This window comes from Hypanus sabinus, chromosome 7, assembly GCF_030144855.1.
Source record: "Hypanus sabinus isolate sHypSab1 chromosome 7, sHypSab1.hap1, whole genome shotgun sequence".
NCBI lineage: Eukaryota > Metazoa > Chordata > Chondrichthyes > Myliobatiformes > Dasyatidae > Hypanus > Hypanus sabinus.
The window spans coordinates 95377478-95397810 of NC_082712.1; the positions used below are offsets into that span (position 1 = coordinate 95377478).

The window sequence follows — 20333 nt, forward strand, 5'->3', positions numbered from 1 at the left end:
GTACCTATCTAAACTTTTCTTAAAAGCCTCCAATGTATTTTCCTTTACCACCGAACCAGATAGCACATTCCAGGCATCCACCACTCTGAGTAAAAACCTTACCCCTCACATCCCCCTCGAACCTACCCCTCTCACCTTCAATGCATGCCCTCTGCTGTTTACCAATTTGCTATTGGTAAACATTTCAACCCCGGAAAACAGATACTCCTTGTCTACTCTATCTATGCCTCTCATAATCTTATAAACCTCTGTCAGATCTCCCCTCAGCCTCTGGTGCTCCAGTGAAAACAACCCAAATTTATCCAGATGCACAAACAAGCTGGAGGAACTCAGCAGGTCGGGCAGTATCCATTGAAATGAGCAGTCAACGTTCAGGCCGAAACCCTTCATCATGACTGAAGAAGGAGGGAGCAAGGGCCCTAAAAAGAAGGTGGGAGGAGGGTGGAAGGTGCCATGTGAAAAACCAAAAAGAGGAAAGATCAAAGGGTGGGGGGGGGGGGAAGCAGGGAGGGGATAGGTCGGAGAGATGAAGAAGGAATGAAAGGGGCACTATGGGTAGTAGAAGGAGGCAGAATCATGAGAGAGATGATAGGCAGCTGGAAGAGGAGACAGAGTGAAGGTGGGATGGGGGAAGGGAGAGGGAGGGAATTACCAGAAGTTGGAGAATTCAGTGTTCATACCAAGGGGCTGGAGACTACCCAGACGGTATATGAGGTGTTGCTCCTCCATCCTGAGTTTGGCCTCATCATGGCAGCAGAGGAGGCCATGTATGGATATATCCGAATGGGAATATCAAGCAGAGTTGATGTGGGTGGCAACTGGGAGATCCTGTCTGTTGTTGCGGATGGAGCGGAGGTGCTCAATGAGGCAGTCCCCCAATCTGCGTTGTGTCTCAGCGATGTAGAGAAGGCCGTACCGGGAGCACCGGATGCAATAGATTACCCCAACAGACTCACAAGTGAAGTGTTGCCTCACCTGGAAGGACTGTTTGGGGCCCTAAATGGTGGTAAGAGAGGAGGTGTAGGGACAGGTGTAGCATTTACACAGATAAACAGGTTGGATGCTGCCCGACCTGCTGAGTTCCTCCAGCTTGTTTGTACATGCTGATTTGACCACAGCATCTGCAGTGTACTTTGTGTTTACATGACATTTGTACAGCATAGAAATAGTATGTGGGTTCCCCAAAAGTAAATAGACAGTAAGTTGGTAGTATAGAGATAAGTTCAAAGTTCAAAATAAGTGTTATTATCTAAGTACGTACTGTACATGTCACCATATATAACCCCAAGATTCATTTTCCTGTGGGCATACTCAACAAATCTGTAGAGTAGTAACTGTAACAGGATCAATGAAAGATCAACCAGGGTGCAGAAGATAACAAACTATGCATGTGCAAATGTAAATAAATAGTAATAAATAATGAGAACATGCGATAAAGAGTCTTTGAAAGCAAGAGCATTAGTTGTGGGAACATTTCAATGATGGGAAAGTGAGTGAAGTTATCCTCTTTGGTTCAAGAGTCTGATGGTTGAGGGTTGTTCCTGAATCTGTTGGTGCGAGTCCTGAGGCTCTTGTACCTTCTAGCTGATGGCAGCAGTGAGAAGAGAGTGTGTGCTGGGTAGTAGAGATCTCTGATGATTGATGCTGCTTTCCTACAACATATTTCATACTGTATACTGTATGTTAGCAAGCAGACATTAAATTCAGGGTTGGAACCAGTAGACATAAATGTTTTTGCATCTACTGTTTTAGCCTTTAGATTTGCAGATCTTCTGACCCTGCCTCTTCGGGTCTGAATGCAATGATACAAACTCTAATCATCTGTTTATTTCCAAACAGAATGAAAAGGAGGAAGTACTTACTACAAATGTCTGGATTGAAATAGTAAGTATTATTTTACCCAGTCCTGTGACTGAAAGCTTTGAGAATATGCTGACGGTGCTCATAATATGTAGCTCTCCATATCTATCTCAAACTCGCTCAGTTTCCTCCTCCTGTACTTTACTGTGGTTCTTCACTGGATCCACTCAAAAGTGACACCATAAGACCATGAGGCATAAGAACAGAATTAGGACATTCTGTCATGGCTGATTTATTATCTCTCTCAACCCCCATTCTCTTGCCTCTCCCTGTAGCCTTTGACACCCTGACTGACCGAGAGCCTATCAACTTCTGCCTTAAACGTACCCAGTGACTTGGCCTCTACAGCTGTCTGTAGCAATGAATTCCACAGAGTCACCATCGTCTGGCTAAAGAAATTCCTCCTCATCTCTGTTCTAAAGAGATGTCCTATTCTGAGGCTGTACTCTCTGATCCCACAGTCTCACACTACAGGAAACATTTTCTCTACGTTCATTCTATCGAGGCCTTTCAACATTTGATAGGTTTCTTTTTTATTGTAATTTATTTTTTTTATTGAAGTTCATCAAACATTTCCATAAGATGTATTTCAGACATTGTACATATATATCATATAATCGTATATATCACAAAATCTCCACAAAGTATTTATCTGTGATATACACTTATAGAATAGAGTGGAAAGAAAAAAACAAGCAAAAGGAAAGAACTATGTACAAGTAGGGAGTGATTTTTTTTTCAACAGATTCATTGATTTGTGAGAATAAAATCAGGCCTATGAGGCATTATGTAGTTAAACCATTTTCCCCAATATGAATCAAATTGTTCCGGCTTATGGTTATCAGATGCTGTTATCTTCTCCATTTTGTAAATGTCCTTTGTAATTTTCATCCATGTATTTAAAGTTGGGCTCTCCTGTGATAACCATTTCCTAGTAAGAGTCTTTTTACCAACAGTATATTCATTAAATATTTATCTCTTTTCAACCATTCTTGAGGTATATATTCAAAATATATGGTCTTACTCTCTAAGGGTATTTCACATTTAAAGATGTCTTGTAGGGCATTGTGTATTCCCCTTCAATAGTTTTTGATAATAGGGAAGTCCCAAAAAATATGATAATGATTTGCATTTTGATTTCCACAATTTCTCCAGCAAACAGGGAGGTTACTATCATAATTGGACTTCTGAGAGGGTGTAATAAAATATCTTATCAAGTTTTTCCATCCAAACTCCCTCCATTTCTGTGAACTGGTACATTTCCATTGATATCTCCATATTGTTGTCCATTCTTCCTCAGATATAATTATCCCTACTTCCTTCTCCCATTTTGTTTTAATGTATGAAGTCGAATGTGTTTTAAGATTTGATAACCCCTTATACATGCTTGAAATGATTCTACTACCATTATCTGAATTATATGCTTTTCTAAAGAGCTCAATCAAGCATGTATTTGCCTTGGTTACATTTTTAAGCATCTTATTAACATATTGTCTCATCTGTAAATACCGATAAAAATCTTGTTTTTCTAATGTGTTTCTTTTTAAGCATTTCAAAACTGAACAGTGTTCCTTCTTTCATTATGTTGTAAAGAACTGTTATTCCTTTAGCTGTCCAGTCCTTAAATCTAGCATCCAATTTATTTGGTGTAAAATCAGAGTCATATGCACACCATTTAAGAATTGCAATATCTCCCTCTAGATTATATTCTTTTATAGTGGTTTTCCATATTTTAAGAGTCAATTTCACCCATGGGTTATCAATAGTATTTATGTACCTTTGCAGGTTGTTATCAGCCAAAATTGCTTGTATGGGGATAGGAAGTACCCGTTCCTCAATGTTTTTCCATTGAGCGTCAAATGATGGGTTACACCAACATATCACAGCTCTCAACTATGCTGCAAAATAATAATCTCTAAGAGAAGGCAAGCCCCATCCCCCCTTTTCCTTTGCTAATTGCAAAGTTTTGAGCCTTTTACCCTGCCAAATATACCTTGATAGCATCTTGTTCCATTCATTGAATTGATTTTGATTAATCTCTATTGGTAGGGTCTGAAAGAGATATAACAGTCTGGGCAGTATATTCATTTTAATAGACTCAATCCTTGAACTGAGACTGAGAAAAGGAATCAGGCTCCATCTTGCTACATCTTCCTTAATTTTTTTATATAAAGGCTGATAATTATATTCTGATAATTTTGCCAAATCTTTTGACATAATGATGCCCAAATATTTGAAAGACTCTGTGTGCCATGCCCTGGGGTATCGACTTTCAATTTCTCTTGGTGGGCTATAGTAATATGAAAGTAATTGGGTTTTATCTATGTTGAACTTGTATCCTGATAATTGACCATATTGTTCAAAGGATTGCATCAATTTAGGTAAAGAGTATGTTGGTTGCCCTAGATAGATCAAAATGTCATCCGCATAACAAGCCAATTTATGCTCTATCCCTTTAATAGTAATTCCCCGATATCTTCGTTTTGTCTGATGTATTGAGCTAATGGTTCCAGATATAACGCGAAGAGTAGTGGTGACCATGCACAACCCTGTCTCGTGCCCCTTTCTAGGGTAAGGCTATTTGTTAAATATCCATTGATTTTAATCCTAGCAGTAGGATTGTCATATAGTGTCTGTATAGTTTTAATAATTGTTTCTTGGAAACCAAATCTATGGAAAACTCTGTAAAGAAAATTCCAATTAACCGAATCAAATGCTTTTTCAGCATCCACGCTTATCACTATTGCTTCGATTTTATTTTTTTGTATATGATTCATAATGTGAGGTGTCCTTTGTATATTGTCTTGAGTCTGGCATTGTCATATAAAACCTGTCTGATCGTTACATATCAATATGGGTAGAAACTCCTCTAATCGTTTGGCCATGATGGAGGTAAATAACCTGTAATCTACATCAAGGACGGATATTGGTTTAAATGACCCGCATTCCATTTTATCCTTGCCTTCTTTCGGTATAGCTGAGATTATCGCTTCCTTCCAACTGGGTGGCATTTGTGCCTTTTTTAGAGCCCAGTTCAGTGTGGGGAGTGAAACAAACATTTGATAGGTTTCAATGAGCTGCGCCTCCCCCCCCCCCATTCTTCTAAACTCCAGTGAGTACAGGCCAAAAGGCATCAAACACTCTGCATACATTGTTAACCCTTTCAATCCTGGGACCATTCTCTTGAAACTCCTCTGGAGACCATAATTCATGTTGGAATGGAAGGTCCACCTTTATACCTTGCTTTCACTAACAGTATTTTTTTGAATTTCCCTAACATTGATTTGGACTGCCATAGTGTTAAGGAATTGGATGGTACAAAAATTTATTAAGTATAAACACAAGATGCAACAGCACACACAAAATGCAGGATGAGGAACTCGGAGCAGGGCAGGCAGCATCAATGCAGAATAAATGGTCTCTGCTGGAGATGTTGACTCTTTATTCCTTTCCATTGATGTTGACTGATCTGCTGAGTTCTTCCAGCATTTTGTGTGTGTGCTACAGAAGGGCAGATAGAGTAAAAGGGGAAGAGAACTGCGAGATAAGAGGCTTGGGAAGAACAAACGTGTGCGAGAGAGTGTGGGTAGATCAGAAAGAGAGCGAGCTGGTTACCTGAAATTTAAACAAATTATGGGAGGATGAACCCTCCCAAGACTATGGTGAACATGCTCCTAGAAGATAGCGGTGCAGTTAATGTAGATGAACTGAACACACACACTGATGAGGGAGGAGTGGAGAGTCTGTCATCATGCCCGACGCTGGTCCCTTAGGCCTGAGTCGACATAGTAATAGTAGTAAACTCAAGAGATTGGGCAGATGCTGGAAATCCAGAGTAACACGCACAAAATACTTCAGCAAGCAATACTTTCAGCAAGTCAGGAGTGGAACAAATAGTCAACATTTCGGGTCGAGAGCCTGCCCAAAAAGATTTTCTCAAGAATTCTCCAGATAGCTCAAATAGAAAGTTGGGGGGGGGGGTGAAATATCTCACCTCCTCTTGAGAATGGAAGCTGGGTAAGGGTGGGTAAGAGTCTGAAGTGTCATTGAGGGAGCATTTTGGGAACAATGAGCATAATTCATTCTATTATGGGAAAAGTTAGGAATAGTCCACAAGTTCAAATCTGGGCTAATTAAGCAGGAACTTGTGACGATTGATTGGGAATAATGTCTGCAGATAAATGGGCATCTGAGCATGTGGGAGTGAGACAGGGAGGATCCAGGGCCAGCAGGCTCCTTGTTAGAATCTGCATGCCCACAATCTTCTTCCTGGTGTGCCATGTCATTTGACATGGACAATCATGGCCTTATCCATGTCCATGATAGTTCTTGGCAAATTTCTTTACACAGGTGGTTTGCCATTGCCTTCTTTTGGACAGTGTCTTTACAAGACGGGTGACCCCAGCCATTATCAACACTCTTCAGAGATTGTCTGCCTGGCGTCAGTGGTCGCATAACCAGGACTTGTCATACGACCATCCACCACCTCCTCCCATGTGACCCTGATATCCTGATTGGGGTGGGGTGGGGGGGGGGTGTCTAAGCAGGTGCTTCACCTTGCCCAAGGGTGACCTGTAGGATGGAGGAGGGAAGGAATGCTCACACCTCCTTTGGTCAATTGACGAACCACAAATGTTCAGCATGATTATAAATTAACAATAACATTAATAGATTAATAACATGGCTCAGTAACATTGCGGTTAGCATAATGCCTTACCATGCCAGCTGTAAGATTGAAGTTCAATTCCTGCCACTGTTTTTAAGGAATTTCTACATTCTCCCTGTGATCACTTGGGTTTCCTCTGGTTGCTTTGCTTTCCTCCCAAATTTCAAAGATGTATAGGTTAATTTGAGTAAGTTATGGACATTTATGTTGGCACTGGAAGCAGTGGGACACTTCCTTGCTGATCTGAGTAACACATACAAAATACTGGAGGATCTCAGCAGGCCAGGCAGCATCTATGGAAAAGAGTACAGTTGACATTTCAGGCCGAGACCTTTCGTCAGGACCCTTGCTGATTTGATTTGACAAAAAATGATGCATTTCATGATATACTTTGATGTATATATGGTCCCACTTATTGAATATTGAAAGGCCAACGCAGAGGATGTGGACAGGATGTTTCCAATAGTTGGGGAGTCTAGGACCAGAAGGCACAACCTCAGAGTTCAAAGATGTCCCTTTAAAGCAGAGATGAGGAGGAATTTCTTTAGACAGAGGGTGGTGAATCTGTGGAATCCACAGACAACTGTGGAGACCAAGTCATTGAGTTTATTTAAAGTGGAGCTTGATAGATTCTTGATTATTAATCATGTCGAAGGTTATGGGGAGAAGGCAGGAGAATGGCGTTGAGAGGGATAATAAATCAGTTATGATTGAATAATGGGGCTGACTTAAAGGGCTGAATGTCCTCATGGTGCTAATCAATCTGGAATCACAGAATTAACAACACAGAGAAGGCCCTATCACCTCACCCTCTACTTGCCAAACCTGATGCTGCTCTACACAACTTCCATTTGCCTGCATTAGGCCCATATCCCTCTACATCTTCACTTTGCTATTGGTAAATAGGTTTGTTATTGTCCCAGGTATTGAGGTACAGGACACCAAGGGTAGTACAAGGTAAAGCAACAACAGAATGAAGGGTTGTTGTGGGGAATCATTCTGGGATTGCCAAAAGACCCGGTGTGTCATACTAGTGAGCTGAGAACTTAGGGTTTACAGTGCCACCTGCAAGATTGGGATTCAATTCCTGCACTGTCTGCAAAAAGACTGTATGTTCTCATTGTGACCGTGTAACTTTTCTCCTGGTGCTCTGCATGAGGGAATGAGATCACCCGGGGAGGCCCACGCGGTCATGGGATTTTTAAAATCGATTTCATTGGTAGCGTTTATTTTCACTCTGACCCTCTGTGTCACAGCCAGGGATTGGTTAAAAATATATATTTTTCACTTATTATTTTCTTGGTGTCTGTGTTCATGGGTCTGCATTGTCCATGAATTGTTTACCTTTTATGTCTAATCGTTTGTCTTTGGACGAGCTCTGGGTTTTCTCTTTGTGTTACAGGTGTCTCATTTGGGATCATGGGGATTGTTAAATTCTCTTTGTATTTATCACCTTTATCCAATTTGTGGTTGTTGAATTAGCACAGAAATTTCAATGTCTTGCATTGTGCTTGTTGCCTTTGGGGGTTCTTGCTTGTTCTGGACTCTGGGGCGGTCTACTTGATCCTGAATTCCTACATGCTCCAGGGCATATTGCAGGGGGTCTTGCTGACCCCTCTATGCTCAGCCGTGGTTGATCCTCGTTGGGTGAAGCTCTGACCAAGCTCTTCTGTGTATTGTGAATGATTTCAGTTCTTCAAGATTCTGTTCTGTTTGCCTGAGTTCTTGTCAGTTTTGCCGGATAATTTCTGGAATAAATCTTTTGTTTGAATTGCCTCTGTCTCTGGGATTCCTATGCTTGAGTTCGCTAGTGACCCTGACACTGCCCTTTCTCCTCTGTTGTACAAGCATGAATGGAATTATATGGATCAATGCGGATGTGTATTTCCTTTCTATCGACAGCAATGGAGCGATTATCGCATGTCCTGGAACAAATCCGAATATGATGGAATAGACTTGATGAGAGTCCCTTCCACCTTGGTCTGGCTTCCTGATATCGTCCTTGAGAACAAGTAGGTGCCCCCTTCTCATGATTACCATCAGGGAGTGTACAGTATCTGATCGATTGTGAAAATGCAAATGTTCCGGTTGGAATGGCCATTGTCTGTTTAAAGAAATTATTCCTTGAGTCTTTTAAATCTCTCCCCACTTATGTTGTACCTGTGCCCTCTAGGTTTTGACTCCCCAATCCTGGAATAAAAGACTATGACCTTACCATATTCCTCATGGTTTTGTACATTTCTATGAGGTCAACCTTCATTGTCCTGCACACCAAGGAATAAAAATCCAGCGTGACCAATCTCAGGTCCTCTAGCCTAGGCAGCAGTCTCATAAATCTCTTCTGCATCCTCTTGAGCTTAACAATGTTCTTCCAATACCCTTATATACCCAAATGATAGCAGTGGGGAGGAAAAGAGGGACCTTGGGTTCCACATCCATAGATCCTCAAAGATGCCACACAAGTTGATTGCAGGAGCCACGTGTTGCGCATTTATTATGGGTTACAGTAATCTGTCATGTGGGTTGAAGCATGCTGGAAGCTAATGAGTATAGTCACATATTCATGCTTTGTCCTTGCTAGTTTTGAGAGGGGGTGAGCCAGGGATAAATTTTTGTCCGTTGACCGCTAATTACTCTTGTTCTGCTTATTTTATTATTTTGCCAATTTGGTTAGACTAATTTCTAAGATCGCTATGTGACTGCTTGTCTTTCCTGGTTGTTCAATGAAAGATTGAGCATACTTTTTTGACTTGGAACTTAGTTGCTTGGAAGTGTGTCTTGCAATGCTGGGTCTCTCCACAGTTTAGGTTTGTTCTCAACTAACCACTACATTGATAGGACGGTTAAGAAGGTATGCGGTATGTTGCCCTTCACTAGTTTGGGAGCTGAATTCAAGAGCCACGAGGTAATGTTGCAGCTCTATAAAACTCTGGTGAGACCACACTTGGAATTTGGTGTTCAGTTCTGGTCACCTCATTATAGGAAGGATGTGGAAGCTTTAGAGAGGGTGCAGAGGAGATTTACCAGTGTACTGCCTTGCCTGTATTAGAGAACATGTTTTATAAGGATAGGTTGAGTGGGCTAAGGCTTTTCTCTTTGGAGAGAAGGAGGATGAGAGACAACTTGACAAGACAATAAGAGGTAAAGCTTGAGTGGACAACCAGAGACTTTTACTCAGGGTGGAAATGGCTAATATGAGTGAGCATAAGTTCATGGTAATTGTAGGGAAGTATAGGGGGATTTCAGAGGTAGTTTTTTTTCACACAGAGAGTGGTAGGTGTGTAATACGTGCTGCCGGGGCAGTGGTAGAGGCAGCTATATAAGGGACATTTCAGAGACTCTTAGATAGGAACATGAATGAAAGAAAAATCGAGGGTATGTAGGAGGGAAGAGTTACATTGATCTTGGAGTAGGTTAAAAGGTTAGTACAACATTGTAGGCTGAAGGGCCTGTACTGCGCTGTAATGTTCAACATTCTATGTTGTAGGAAGGAAAATGAACAGCTATGTGGGGGGGGGGGCAGGTTTAGATTGATCTCGGAATAGGTTAAAAGGTCAGCACAACATTGTAGACCGAAGGTCCTGTTCTGTGCTGCACTGTTCTGTACTGTGACCAAAACTGGACTGCAGAATTCTGATTGTTGGATTTGCTCTCTCCTACTCCAGCGTTGATGGTCAGTTTGAAGTGGCTTACTATTCCAATGTTCTCGTCTACGATACTGGTGATATATACTGGCTGCCGCCTGCAATATATCGAAGCAACTGTCCTATTGCTGTGACATACTTCCCTTTCGATTGGCAAAACTGTTCCCTTGTCTTCAGGTAAGTGGCGAAGATGTGGAATAGAGCACTAGGGTACACTGAGGTATGGGCAGGAGGTACAAGAGCCTTGCGCCCCATACCACCATGTTTGGGAAGTTATAACCCTGCAACCATCAGGTTCCTGAAATGGCGTGGATAACTTCACTCACTTCAACACTGAACTGACTTCACGAACTGCAGACTCTGCAACTCCAATGTATTTACTGTTTTTATTATTGACACAATTTGCCTTCTTTCACACATTGGTTGTTTGTTTCCATGAATTACTAGCCGGTGGTGTGGTGGACTTTGAGGCGAGTGGTCCTGAGTTCGAATCCAGCTGGCTCCTTGCACATTTTCCATCTGTGCTGGGTTGAACATCAAGCTAGCAAGTCAGCTTCGTTTTAAATAAAACAGGGAAAGGCTAAGAAAATGGCAAAGGTTGCTTCCCAGTGTGCCACCAGGCGCAGAGAGGATCGACAACCAACTCTATTGTAGTTCTTTATACTCCTGTAAATTCCAGCAAGAAAATTAATCTAAAGGTAGCATATGGTGACGTATACATACTTTACTTTGGACTTTGAACTTGGAACTTTTCAACTGGGAATGGGAATTTCATGGCAGTTTCTTTATTCCTTCGCAAGCCTCACTCCCTGATATCCGATGGCCTTCTAAAATATTATGCCTTAGCTACGTTAATTGGTTATTGTACATCGTTCTGTGGTTAGGCTGGAGTTAAATAGGTGGGGTTGGTGGGCAGTGTGGCTTGTAAGGTGGGAAGGGCCAGAATTGCACTGTATTATAAATAATTAAACATTTACCAGGTCAGTGGGTGTTGAGTGCATATAAAGTCTCTACCGGAGGAGGTGTAAGGCGCTCCTTCCCTCCGCTAGCCTGCAGGTCACCCTTGTGTAAGGTGTAGCACCTGCTTGAGAGCCCCTCACCCACCCAGAAGGCGGCAATGGCAAACCACTTCAGTAGAAAAAATTGCCAAGAACAATCATGGCCACGGAGAGACCGTGATGTCCCATGTCATACGACACGGCACATAATGAATGAACAAACTCTGTCAGTGTTTAAATGAAAAGAGGTTTTTGAAGTAATTCCAACAGCACCTTTCTCCACAGTAAATGAAGCATGTCATGAAGAGCTCAACAGTCAATATTTTCTAAGTAAAGTTATTACCAAAGTATGCTTATGTTTTCATATACAACCCTGAGATTCATTCTCTTGCAGGCATTTAGAGGAAAAAAGTACAATAAAGTTAATGAAAAACTATATATAAACAAAGACTGACAAAAAAACCAATGTGCAAAAGAAGACAAAGTGTGCAAATGATGATGAATAATACTGAGAGTCCTTGAAAGTGAGTCTATCAGTCATAGAATCAGTTCAGATTAGTGGTGACTAACGTTATCCACACTGGTTAAGGAGCCTGTTGGTTGGTATATATTTACCACTATTCCGCAGTGTAGAGGGGCGGCACAGTACACTACTGTTGGGTGGCACAGTAGTGTAGTAGTCCACACAATGCTTTACAGTGCCAGTGACCAGGGATCAATTGCTGCCGCTGTCTGTAAGGAGTTTGTACATTCTCCTGTGACTGCATGGGTTTCCTCCAGAATTCCCGCTTTCCTTCCACATTCCAAAGACACGTAGGTTAGGGTTAGTGAGTTGTGGGATTGCTATGTGGCACTTGATGTGTGGTAACGCTTGCAGGCTGCCCCCAGCACATTCGTGACACATTTCAATGTATGTGACAAATAAAGTTCAGCCTTGATCAATGGATAAGCATTGGTTAGGACACCACACCAGGACTATGTCTTTTGTTCTCTTTGAAATAGTTGCCATTGTGTCTTTTACACCCTGACAGAAATTTTAAATCATCCACAAGTTATTTGTCTTTGTGTGTGGTTTTTCATTTATTCTGTTGTATTTCTCTGTTCTACTCTGAATACCTGTAAGAAAGTGAGGTTGTAAATGGTGACCTATAAGTACTTTGATAATAAACTTGCTCTATACTTTCAACTATGAGAAGTTAGTGCCTCTGGCTGAGCCTACATCCCTCAGTAGGATAGTGAGATCTTCATGCTTTTGCTTCTGGAATGGGATACATACTCAGTGGCTACTTTATTAGAACATCTGTATGCCTACTCATTAATGCAAATATCTAATCAGCCAATCATGTAGCAGCAACTCAATACATAAAAGCATGCAGACCTGGTTAAGAGGTTCAGATGTTGTTCAAACCAGATGTTGGAATAGGGAAGAAATGTGATCTAAGTGACTTTTACCGTAGATTGATTGTTGGTGCCAGATGGGGTGGTTTGAGTATCTCAGAAACTGCAGATCTCCTGGGATTTTCATGCACAACAGTCAAAAGTTCAAAGTACATTTATGATCAAAGCACATATACAAAACTGAGATCCATCTTCCTGCAGCCAGCCACAAAACAAAGAAACACCATGGAACTATTTCAAAAAACATCAAAGAGCAGTTGTACAAACAGCAAAGAGCGACCAGACACCGCGTAGAATGTCAAACATCAAACCAGGAGTCCAGTAGAGTTTAGTTTAGTTCAGTTCAGCACCGCACCGCTAATCAGCACAGTCCATGGGGCCATTCTTTGCCAAAGTGCCCCAGTCCGCATTAATTGCCCTGATCAAACCACTCAAAAATAGTGAAGGAAGAGTGACCAGAACCCAGGAACCCATGCAATATGCACCTCAGAGTTCCCCAAGACAAGTTCACAGCCTTGCCAAAACAATCTTGGCAATGTGGATCTCAAGACTCCTGCACGTTCCTCTGACAGCAGCTGGCAAGAGGGAGAGGAAGACCGGTCAAACGCCGGCAGACGTCGATGAACACCCGCCCATCCTCCGCCCTCATTCTCGTCAACTTCAACCTTGCTTGATGCCTCAATTGGAGAGAAGTAATGGAGTCGCTCATGGGCTCTAGCACTTGACACTTCAATTAGAGAGAAGCAATGGAGTCAATCAAGGGCTTGAGCACTCAAAACCTCAGTCAGAGAGAAGCAATGGAATTGACCAAGGGCTCGCACTCCTAAAGCCTCAGTCAGAGAGAAGCAATGGAGTCGATTGTGGGTTTTCATCCTCGACACCAGTCAGAGAGAAACAATGGAGTCGATCATGGGTTCGTGCTCTAATGCCTCAGTTGGAGAGAAGCAACGGAGGACTCTTGCCTTCGACACCTCAACCGGAGAGAAGCAATAGAGTTGATCATGGGCTCCAGGCTTCCAGGGCGCAGACTGTGCTCCAATCCTCATTGAACTCCCCTAGAGATAGAAAATCACCAGATTGCTCAATTGGCCCCAAAAACACTCCATCAAAATGTAAATCACAGGTTTCAATTGCACTAATTGCATGCAGTATAGTAATAGAGTCATATCTGACAGAAGCAGTAAATGTAGTTTCATGAACCATCTGCAGGTTGGTCACGTTGTTCACTAATGCTATCTTAACAATGATAGCACCAGAGTTGACAGAGAATGGTGACAAAAACAATAAAAGTTTAGCGACCGGTAGTGAAAATGCCTTGTTTAACGAGCGAGACCAGAGGAGAATGGCCAGACTGGTTCAAGCTGACAGGAAGGCGACATTAACTCGAATAACCACGTCAGTAGAGTGCAGAAGAGCAACTTTGAAGGCACAACACATTGAATTTTGAAGTGGATGGTTTACAGAAGTCTTTTACAGTAGCAAGAGACCCTCTTCTCATTGTTACTATCAGGGAAGAGATACAGGAACCTGAAGACACACACTCAGCAATTCAGGAACATCTTCCGCTCTGCTATCTGATTTCTGAATGGACATTGAACCCATGAACACTCCATCACTACTCATTATTTCTGTTTGTTTGCACTACTTGTTTAATTTAATTATTTAGTGTATATATTATTTGCTGTAATTCACAGAATTTTTTTCTTCATATTATTATGTATTTCATTGTACTGCTGTCACAAAGTTAACGAATTTCATGACATATGCTGGTGATTTTAAACCCTATTCTGGTTCTGATCATGAGCAACTAAAAAGTTGCTACTTTTTCGGCTCAGGAGCTTCGTAATAAAGTGGTCACTGAGTGTATATGTAATTTGTTAATAAATTTATTTTGACTTTGAGAATTTAGTGCCTCTGACTGTGCATATCTCCCTCAATATGATGGTGAGATCTTTACAATAGGATGAAGATCTCACTACCCTACTGAACAGGTACGCACTGTCAGAGGCACTAACTTCTCAAAGTTCAAAGCACAAAGTAAACTTATTATCAAAGTACATGTTTGTCACTAGTTAACACCTCAAGACTCATTTCTGATTTGGGATATATATTTATATAATTCATGGTAAACAGAGCTATAAAGAGAATCTTCACATCCGTAAGGGTTCCTGCACCCTTTGAGAGAGGATTAAATTCCCTTCAAACTGAAAGCTGATCTGGTTATTCCGGTTGTTAATGTGGAAGATAGGCAAGTGTAGAAATCGAATTTCATTCAGTCAGTGGCAGGAGGAAGAGAGGATGCTATTAATGCCTCTGAAATCTGTCAAGTCGCTGGAAGCAGCTGGTTAGAGGCACACATAGGTCGAGGGTTTCTGAATAACTTCCAACATTTCTAACTTGACATGACTCATTCCTCAAGCAACTGCAGTAGGAGGAGCCAGTGGTTTAACTCCTTCCCGCTACAGACAAATCCTTGCACCAGAAAGCAAAGTTACAAAGTTTAGCAACACTTGCCCAACCCCTGACAGAGTTCAACCAACTTCAGAAAGTGGGCAACTCCCCACAATCTGATAAGAAATTGAACCAACAACAGAATCTAGTCTATGCTGAAATATTATTCTGCCTAGTCCTATTGACCTGCATCTGCACCATAATCCTCCCTACCCCTCCCATCCATGTACTTAACCAACTTTCTCTTAAATGCTGAAATCAAACTTGCATCTACCTCTTGGGCTGGCAGCTCATTCCATACTCACACTATTCTCTGAGTGAAGATGTTCCTCTTCATGTTTCCTTAAATATTTCACATTTCACTCTCAACATATGACCTAGTCTCCCCAACCCCAGTATTGTGCATAGATTTAAGATTATTAATAAATACATTTTTTTTGGTTTCATGTAGTTAAGATTACAGATTCCATCACACTTGGCCTCCCCTATTTTGCAGCCCTCCACTTCCGTTCCTTCAGCTGTCTGAGCCTCAAGCATAAGAATTCCCTTCCTACACCTTTCGACCCCTTTTAAGATGCTTCTTAAAATAACTATCTCTGTGCCCTAGCTAGAGTCAGATTTATTTATTTATCGCACCTGCATTGAAATGCACATTGAAATATTGTTCGTATTAACAACCCAAGGGTGTGCGATACCTCCGTATGTGCCCACGGTCCTCTGAAATATAGTACTGTGTAAAGGTCTTAGCACGTACTGTACCGTAATAATATCTTGACTTTTGCACAGTACTGTATTTGTCAACGTTGAGGGGAGAGCGAGTTTGTAAATCTGGTGGTAGCAAAGGATGTTGGGAATGGTGAGGGTGGAGCGCCATGGGAGGGGGTGTGGAACAAATGGCAGAGAAAGGGCAGGGGTTGGGACGGGTGCAGACACACCCAGCCCTGAGACAGCAGGCAAGGTCATTTGATTCCAAACAATAGGTTTATTGATCATTACAGAATTTCTCTCTGGTGCTTCCCACTCCTTTCCCTGCCCCCTTCCCACTCTCAGTCCACAACAGAGACCCAGATCAGAATCAGGTTTATCATCACTCACAGATGTCATGAATATTTTTTTTGCAGCAGAGATACAGTGCAATATATAAAATTATTACAATACTGTGCAAGAATCTGAGGCTCACGAGCTATAAACATGTGCCCAAGACTTCTGCACAGTACTGTACTTTGGGGCATTTGTACTATAAAGAAATTACACTTATGAAAGTTGGTATTGTTGTTATGATATGTTTTCCAAGAACAGTTTTGCTGCTCCTGGTCTCTGCGGTGGCCAGCATGGGGTCCTGAGCTTCAGTGGGTGCTCTTCATTTCTCCAGCACTGTGAGTGGTGGTGGCAGGTGTGATGATGTATTTTTAGGTTTCTAGAAGTAAAGTTCCAGTGTTTTTTTTTTGGTAATCCCATGACGCATTACCTCGGACTGCATTAGATGGGTTTAGGTCTGAATATTCTGAGCCACGAGACTCCAAGGTGGAGTGAATATGATAGGGAAGCACCTACCCAGGAGGGGGATCCTCCTGCTTGCATCATCACCTGGGCCCAGCACACTGGTGCAGTCACAAAGCAGGCTCTACGTCTTCAGGAGTATGGGGAGATACGGTCTGTTACCAGAAACTCTGTAGTATGGAGCTTCTAATGATCAGGATCGAAAGAGGCTGCAGAGATTTGTAGACTCAGCCAGTTCCAACCCTCCCCGCCAACGAGGACAATTGCAAGAGGCGGTACCTCAAGACAGTGGTATCCATCACTAAGGACCCTCACCATCATTACTACTATCAAGGAGGAGGTACAAGAGCCTGAAACCACACACTTTATGTTTTAGGAACAGCTTTTTCCCCTCTGTCATCAGATTTCTGAATGATCTGTGAACCCATGAGTTCCAGCTCACTGTTCCTCTTTTGCACTAATCATTCATTTATTTATCTGTTTATCTATCTTTCTGTCTGCCTATCTATTTATCTTCCTGTCTGTCTATCTATATATCATAAGGCCATAAGGCATAGGAGCAGGTTTAGGCCACTCAGCCCATCAAGTCTGCTCCACAATTCCATCAAGGCATAGTTATTATCCCTCTCAACCCCATTCTCCCCCCTTCTCCTCATAATCTTTGATACCCTTACTAATCAAGAACCTATCAACCTCTGCTTTAAATATACAGAACCCAATAACTTGGTCACCACTCTTTGGCTAAAGAAAACCCACCTCATCTCTGTTCTAAAGACACGGAGGTGAGTGACGGAGGGCGGCTTTGCCAGTAATGCCCCACCAACGAAATATCAACCATGCTGCAGCACAATGGCTCGGCAGGCAGTGCTGCCGCCTGACAGTTCCGTGACACCAGGTTCAATCCTGATCTCAACGAGATCGAGATCATAACAAAATCATGACTGTGAGGCCAAGAGTCCATTTTATTGTATAAAACTCTGGTTAGGCCACATCTGGAGTATTGCATAGAGTTCTGGTCGCCCCACTGTAGGAAGGATGTTGAGGTTTTGGAGAGGGTGCAGCAGAGGTTCACCAGGATGCTGCCTGGATTAGGGGGCAGGGGTTATCATGAGAGGCTGGATAAACTTGGGTTGTTTTCTCTGCAACACCAGAGGCTGAGGAGAGATCTGTTAGAGGTTTATAAGATTATAAAAGGCATATTTAGAGTGGACAGAGAGTATCTGGTTCCCAGGGTAGGAGTGTCTAACATCAGAGGGCATGCATTGAAGGTGAGTGGGGGTAGGTTCGAGGGGGATGTGAGGGGTAAGGTTTTTACTCAGAGTGGTGGATGCCTGGAATGTGCTATCTGGTTCGGTGGTAGAGGCAAACACATTAGAGGCTTTTAAGAGACAGGTGGATAGGCACATGGATGTGAGGAAGATGGAGGGGTATGGACATGGTGTAGGTAGGAAGGATTAACTTTGATTTGCTTTACAGCTGATCCAGCACCACATTGTGGGACGAATGGCCCATTCCTGTGCTGTACTCTTCTATGTTCGAAGAGATCCGTTTTATGGTATGGAATATGCTTCCCACTTGGATCTGACTCCCTTCCTTTTCATCCAACTGCCATTCAGCCAGGGTAATGGAACTTTCTGGAAAACTGGACATAGAAAGACATTGACTGAGAAGTTGGCTCTGTGTTGTTTTCAGGTCTCAATCATACAATGCCCATGAAGTCAGGTTGTCGCTAACAATGGAAGAAGGGAAGTTGATTGAGTGGATCCACATTGATCCTGAAGACTTCACAGGTACGCCTTGGCTTTTTGCCTCTTTGCTCTAGTGTGCCTCTCTTCTCTTTCTTTTGCCGGTTATGCTGCCAATGTTTCGGGGAGCAGTGGAAGTCCTCCATCTTTAATGGTGTTCACCGCACCAGAAAATTGGCAAATCGGTTTATTATTATCGTGTGCACAGAGGGACAGTAAGAGATTTAGTTTTGCAGGCCACCCATTCATTTACAACAGTGCACTGGGGTAGTACGAAGGAAAACAGGACGCGGACAGGGGTGGTGCAAAACTTTACAGTGACCACTGATCACTGAGCGCTGTCTGTTAGGAGTCTGCATGTCCTCCCCGTGACTGTGTGGGCATCCTCCAGGAGCTTCGGTTTCCTCGCACATTCCTAGAAGGTGTAGGGTGAGGGTTAGTCAGCTGTGGGTGTGTTCTGTTGATACCGGAAGCATGCTGCCCCCAGCATATCCTTGGGGTGTGCTAGTTCTGTTACAATCGACTCGTTACCCTGTAAGTTTCGACATACATGTGACAAATGAAGCTAAGTCCAATCCTCAAGTATTTAGCCCAGATCACGAACACAAGAAAGTGTTCAGAAGCTGGAACTCCAGAGCAACACACACAAAACGCAGAGGAACTCTGCAGGTCAGGAGGCATCTATGGAAATGAATAAACAGTCAATGTTTTGGGCTGAGGCTCTTTCTTCATCAGGACTGGAAAGGAAAGGCGAAGATGCCAGAATGAAAAGGTGCGGAGGGGAGAAGGAGGATAGCTAGAAGGTGATAGGTAAATACAAAAACACAACTGCAGATGCTGTGGGTCAAAGAATACGTACACAACGCTGGAAGAACGCAGCAGGTCAGGCAGCATCCGTGAGAAAAGAGAAACCAACGTTTCGGGCTGAGACCCCTCATCAGGAATGGGGGGGGGGGGAAGAGAGGACTGAAGCCCAGTAATAGAGATAGGGGAGGGGGAAGGGCTAGAGGCGCCAGGTGGAGAACCAATCAGAGGAAAGATAAAGGAGGGAGGAGGAGGGGATAAGCATGAAAGAACTGTAGAGATAAAGAAGCAGAAAGTTGAAAGGGGAGAGAGGCAGAGAGAGGGAGAGGGAATTACCGGAAGTTGGAGAATTCAATATTCATACCAAGGGGCTGGAGACTACCCAGACAGTATATGAGGTGTTGCTCCTCCAGCCTGAGTTTGGCCTCATCATGGCAGTAGAGGAGGCCATGTATGGACATATCTAGATGGGAATGAGAGGCAGAGTTGAAGTGGGTGGCAACCGGGAGATCCTGTCTGTTGTGACGGACGGAGTGGAGGTGCTCAGTGAGGTGGTCCCCCAATCTGCGTCGGATCTCGCCGATGTAGAGGAGGCCGTACCGGGAGCACCAGATGCAATAGACTGGTGATAGGTAAAGCCAGGTGGGTGGGAAAGGACAAGAGCTGGAGAGGAAGAAGTCTGATAGGAGAGGAGAGTGGATCATAGGAGAAAGGGAAGGAGGGGACGCAGGGAGTGCTGATAGGCAGGTGAGACCTGTTGTAAAGTGGGGGACCGCTTCATCAAGCACCTCCACACCATCTGCCAAAAACAGAACCTCTTGGTGGCTGAACATTTTAAATCTAATTCCCATTCCTGCTCTGACAAGTTGGTCCATGGCCACCTCTTGTGCCAAGATGAGGCCATCCTCAGAGTGTAGGAGCAATACCTTAATTCTATGATAGCATGAATATCGATTTCTCCTTCCAAAAAAAACTTCCCTCCTCCTGCCCCCCCCCTTCTATTTTCCACTCTGGCCTCTTACCTCTTGTCACCTCTCCCTGGGTCCCTTCCTCCTTCCCACACCATTTTTATTCAGGCATCTTCCCCCTTCCTTTCTAGTCCTGAAGAAAGGTCTCAGGTTGAAACGTTGACTGTTTATTGATTTCCATTGATACTGCATGACTTCTGAATTCATCCGGCATTTTGTGTGTTTCTTCAGCAGACTCACTGCTTTCTGGGACTGAGTGGTCTGATGACATTCAGATTTCTCGATGTTAGTCAGATCTC

General features: G+C 43.0%; 1 protein-coding gene across 1 annotated transcript in view; it reads left to right on the forward strand.

The window, feature by feature from the left end:
* chrne (cholinergic receptor, nicotinic, epsilon) overlaps window positions 1-20333 on the forward strand; it is a 58512-nt gene that overhangs the window by 14024 nt on the left and 24155 nt on the right. Inside the window, exons 3-6 of the mRNA XM_059976329.1 lie at window positions 1840-1884; window positions 8429-8538; window positions 10192-10347; window positions 18210-18307. Coding sequence (XP_059832312.1) covers window positions 1840-1884; window positions 8429-8538; window positions 10192-10347; window positions 18210-18307 — 409 coding nt within the window. The remainder of the gene's footprint in view (window positions 1-1839; window positions 1885-8428; window positions 8539-10191; window positions 10348-18209; window positions 18308-20333) is intronic.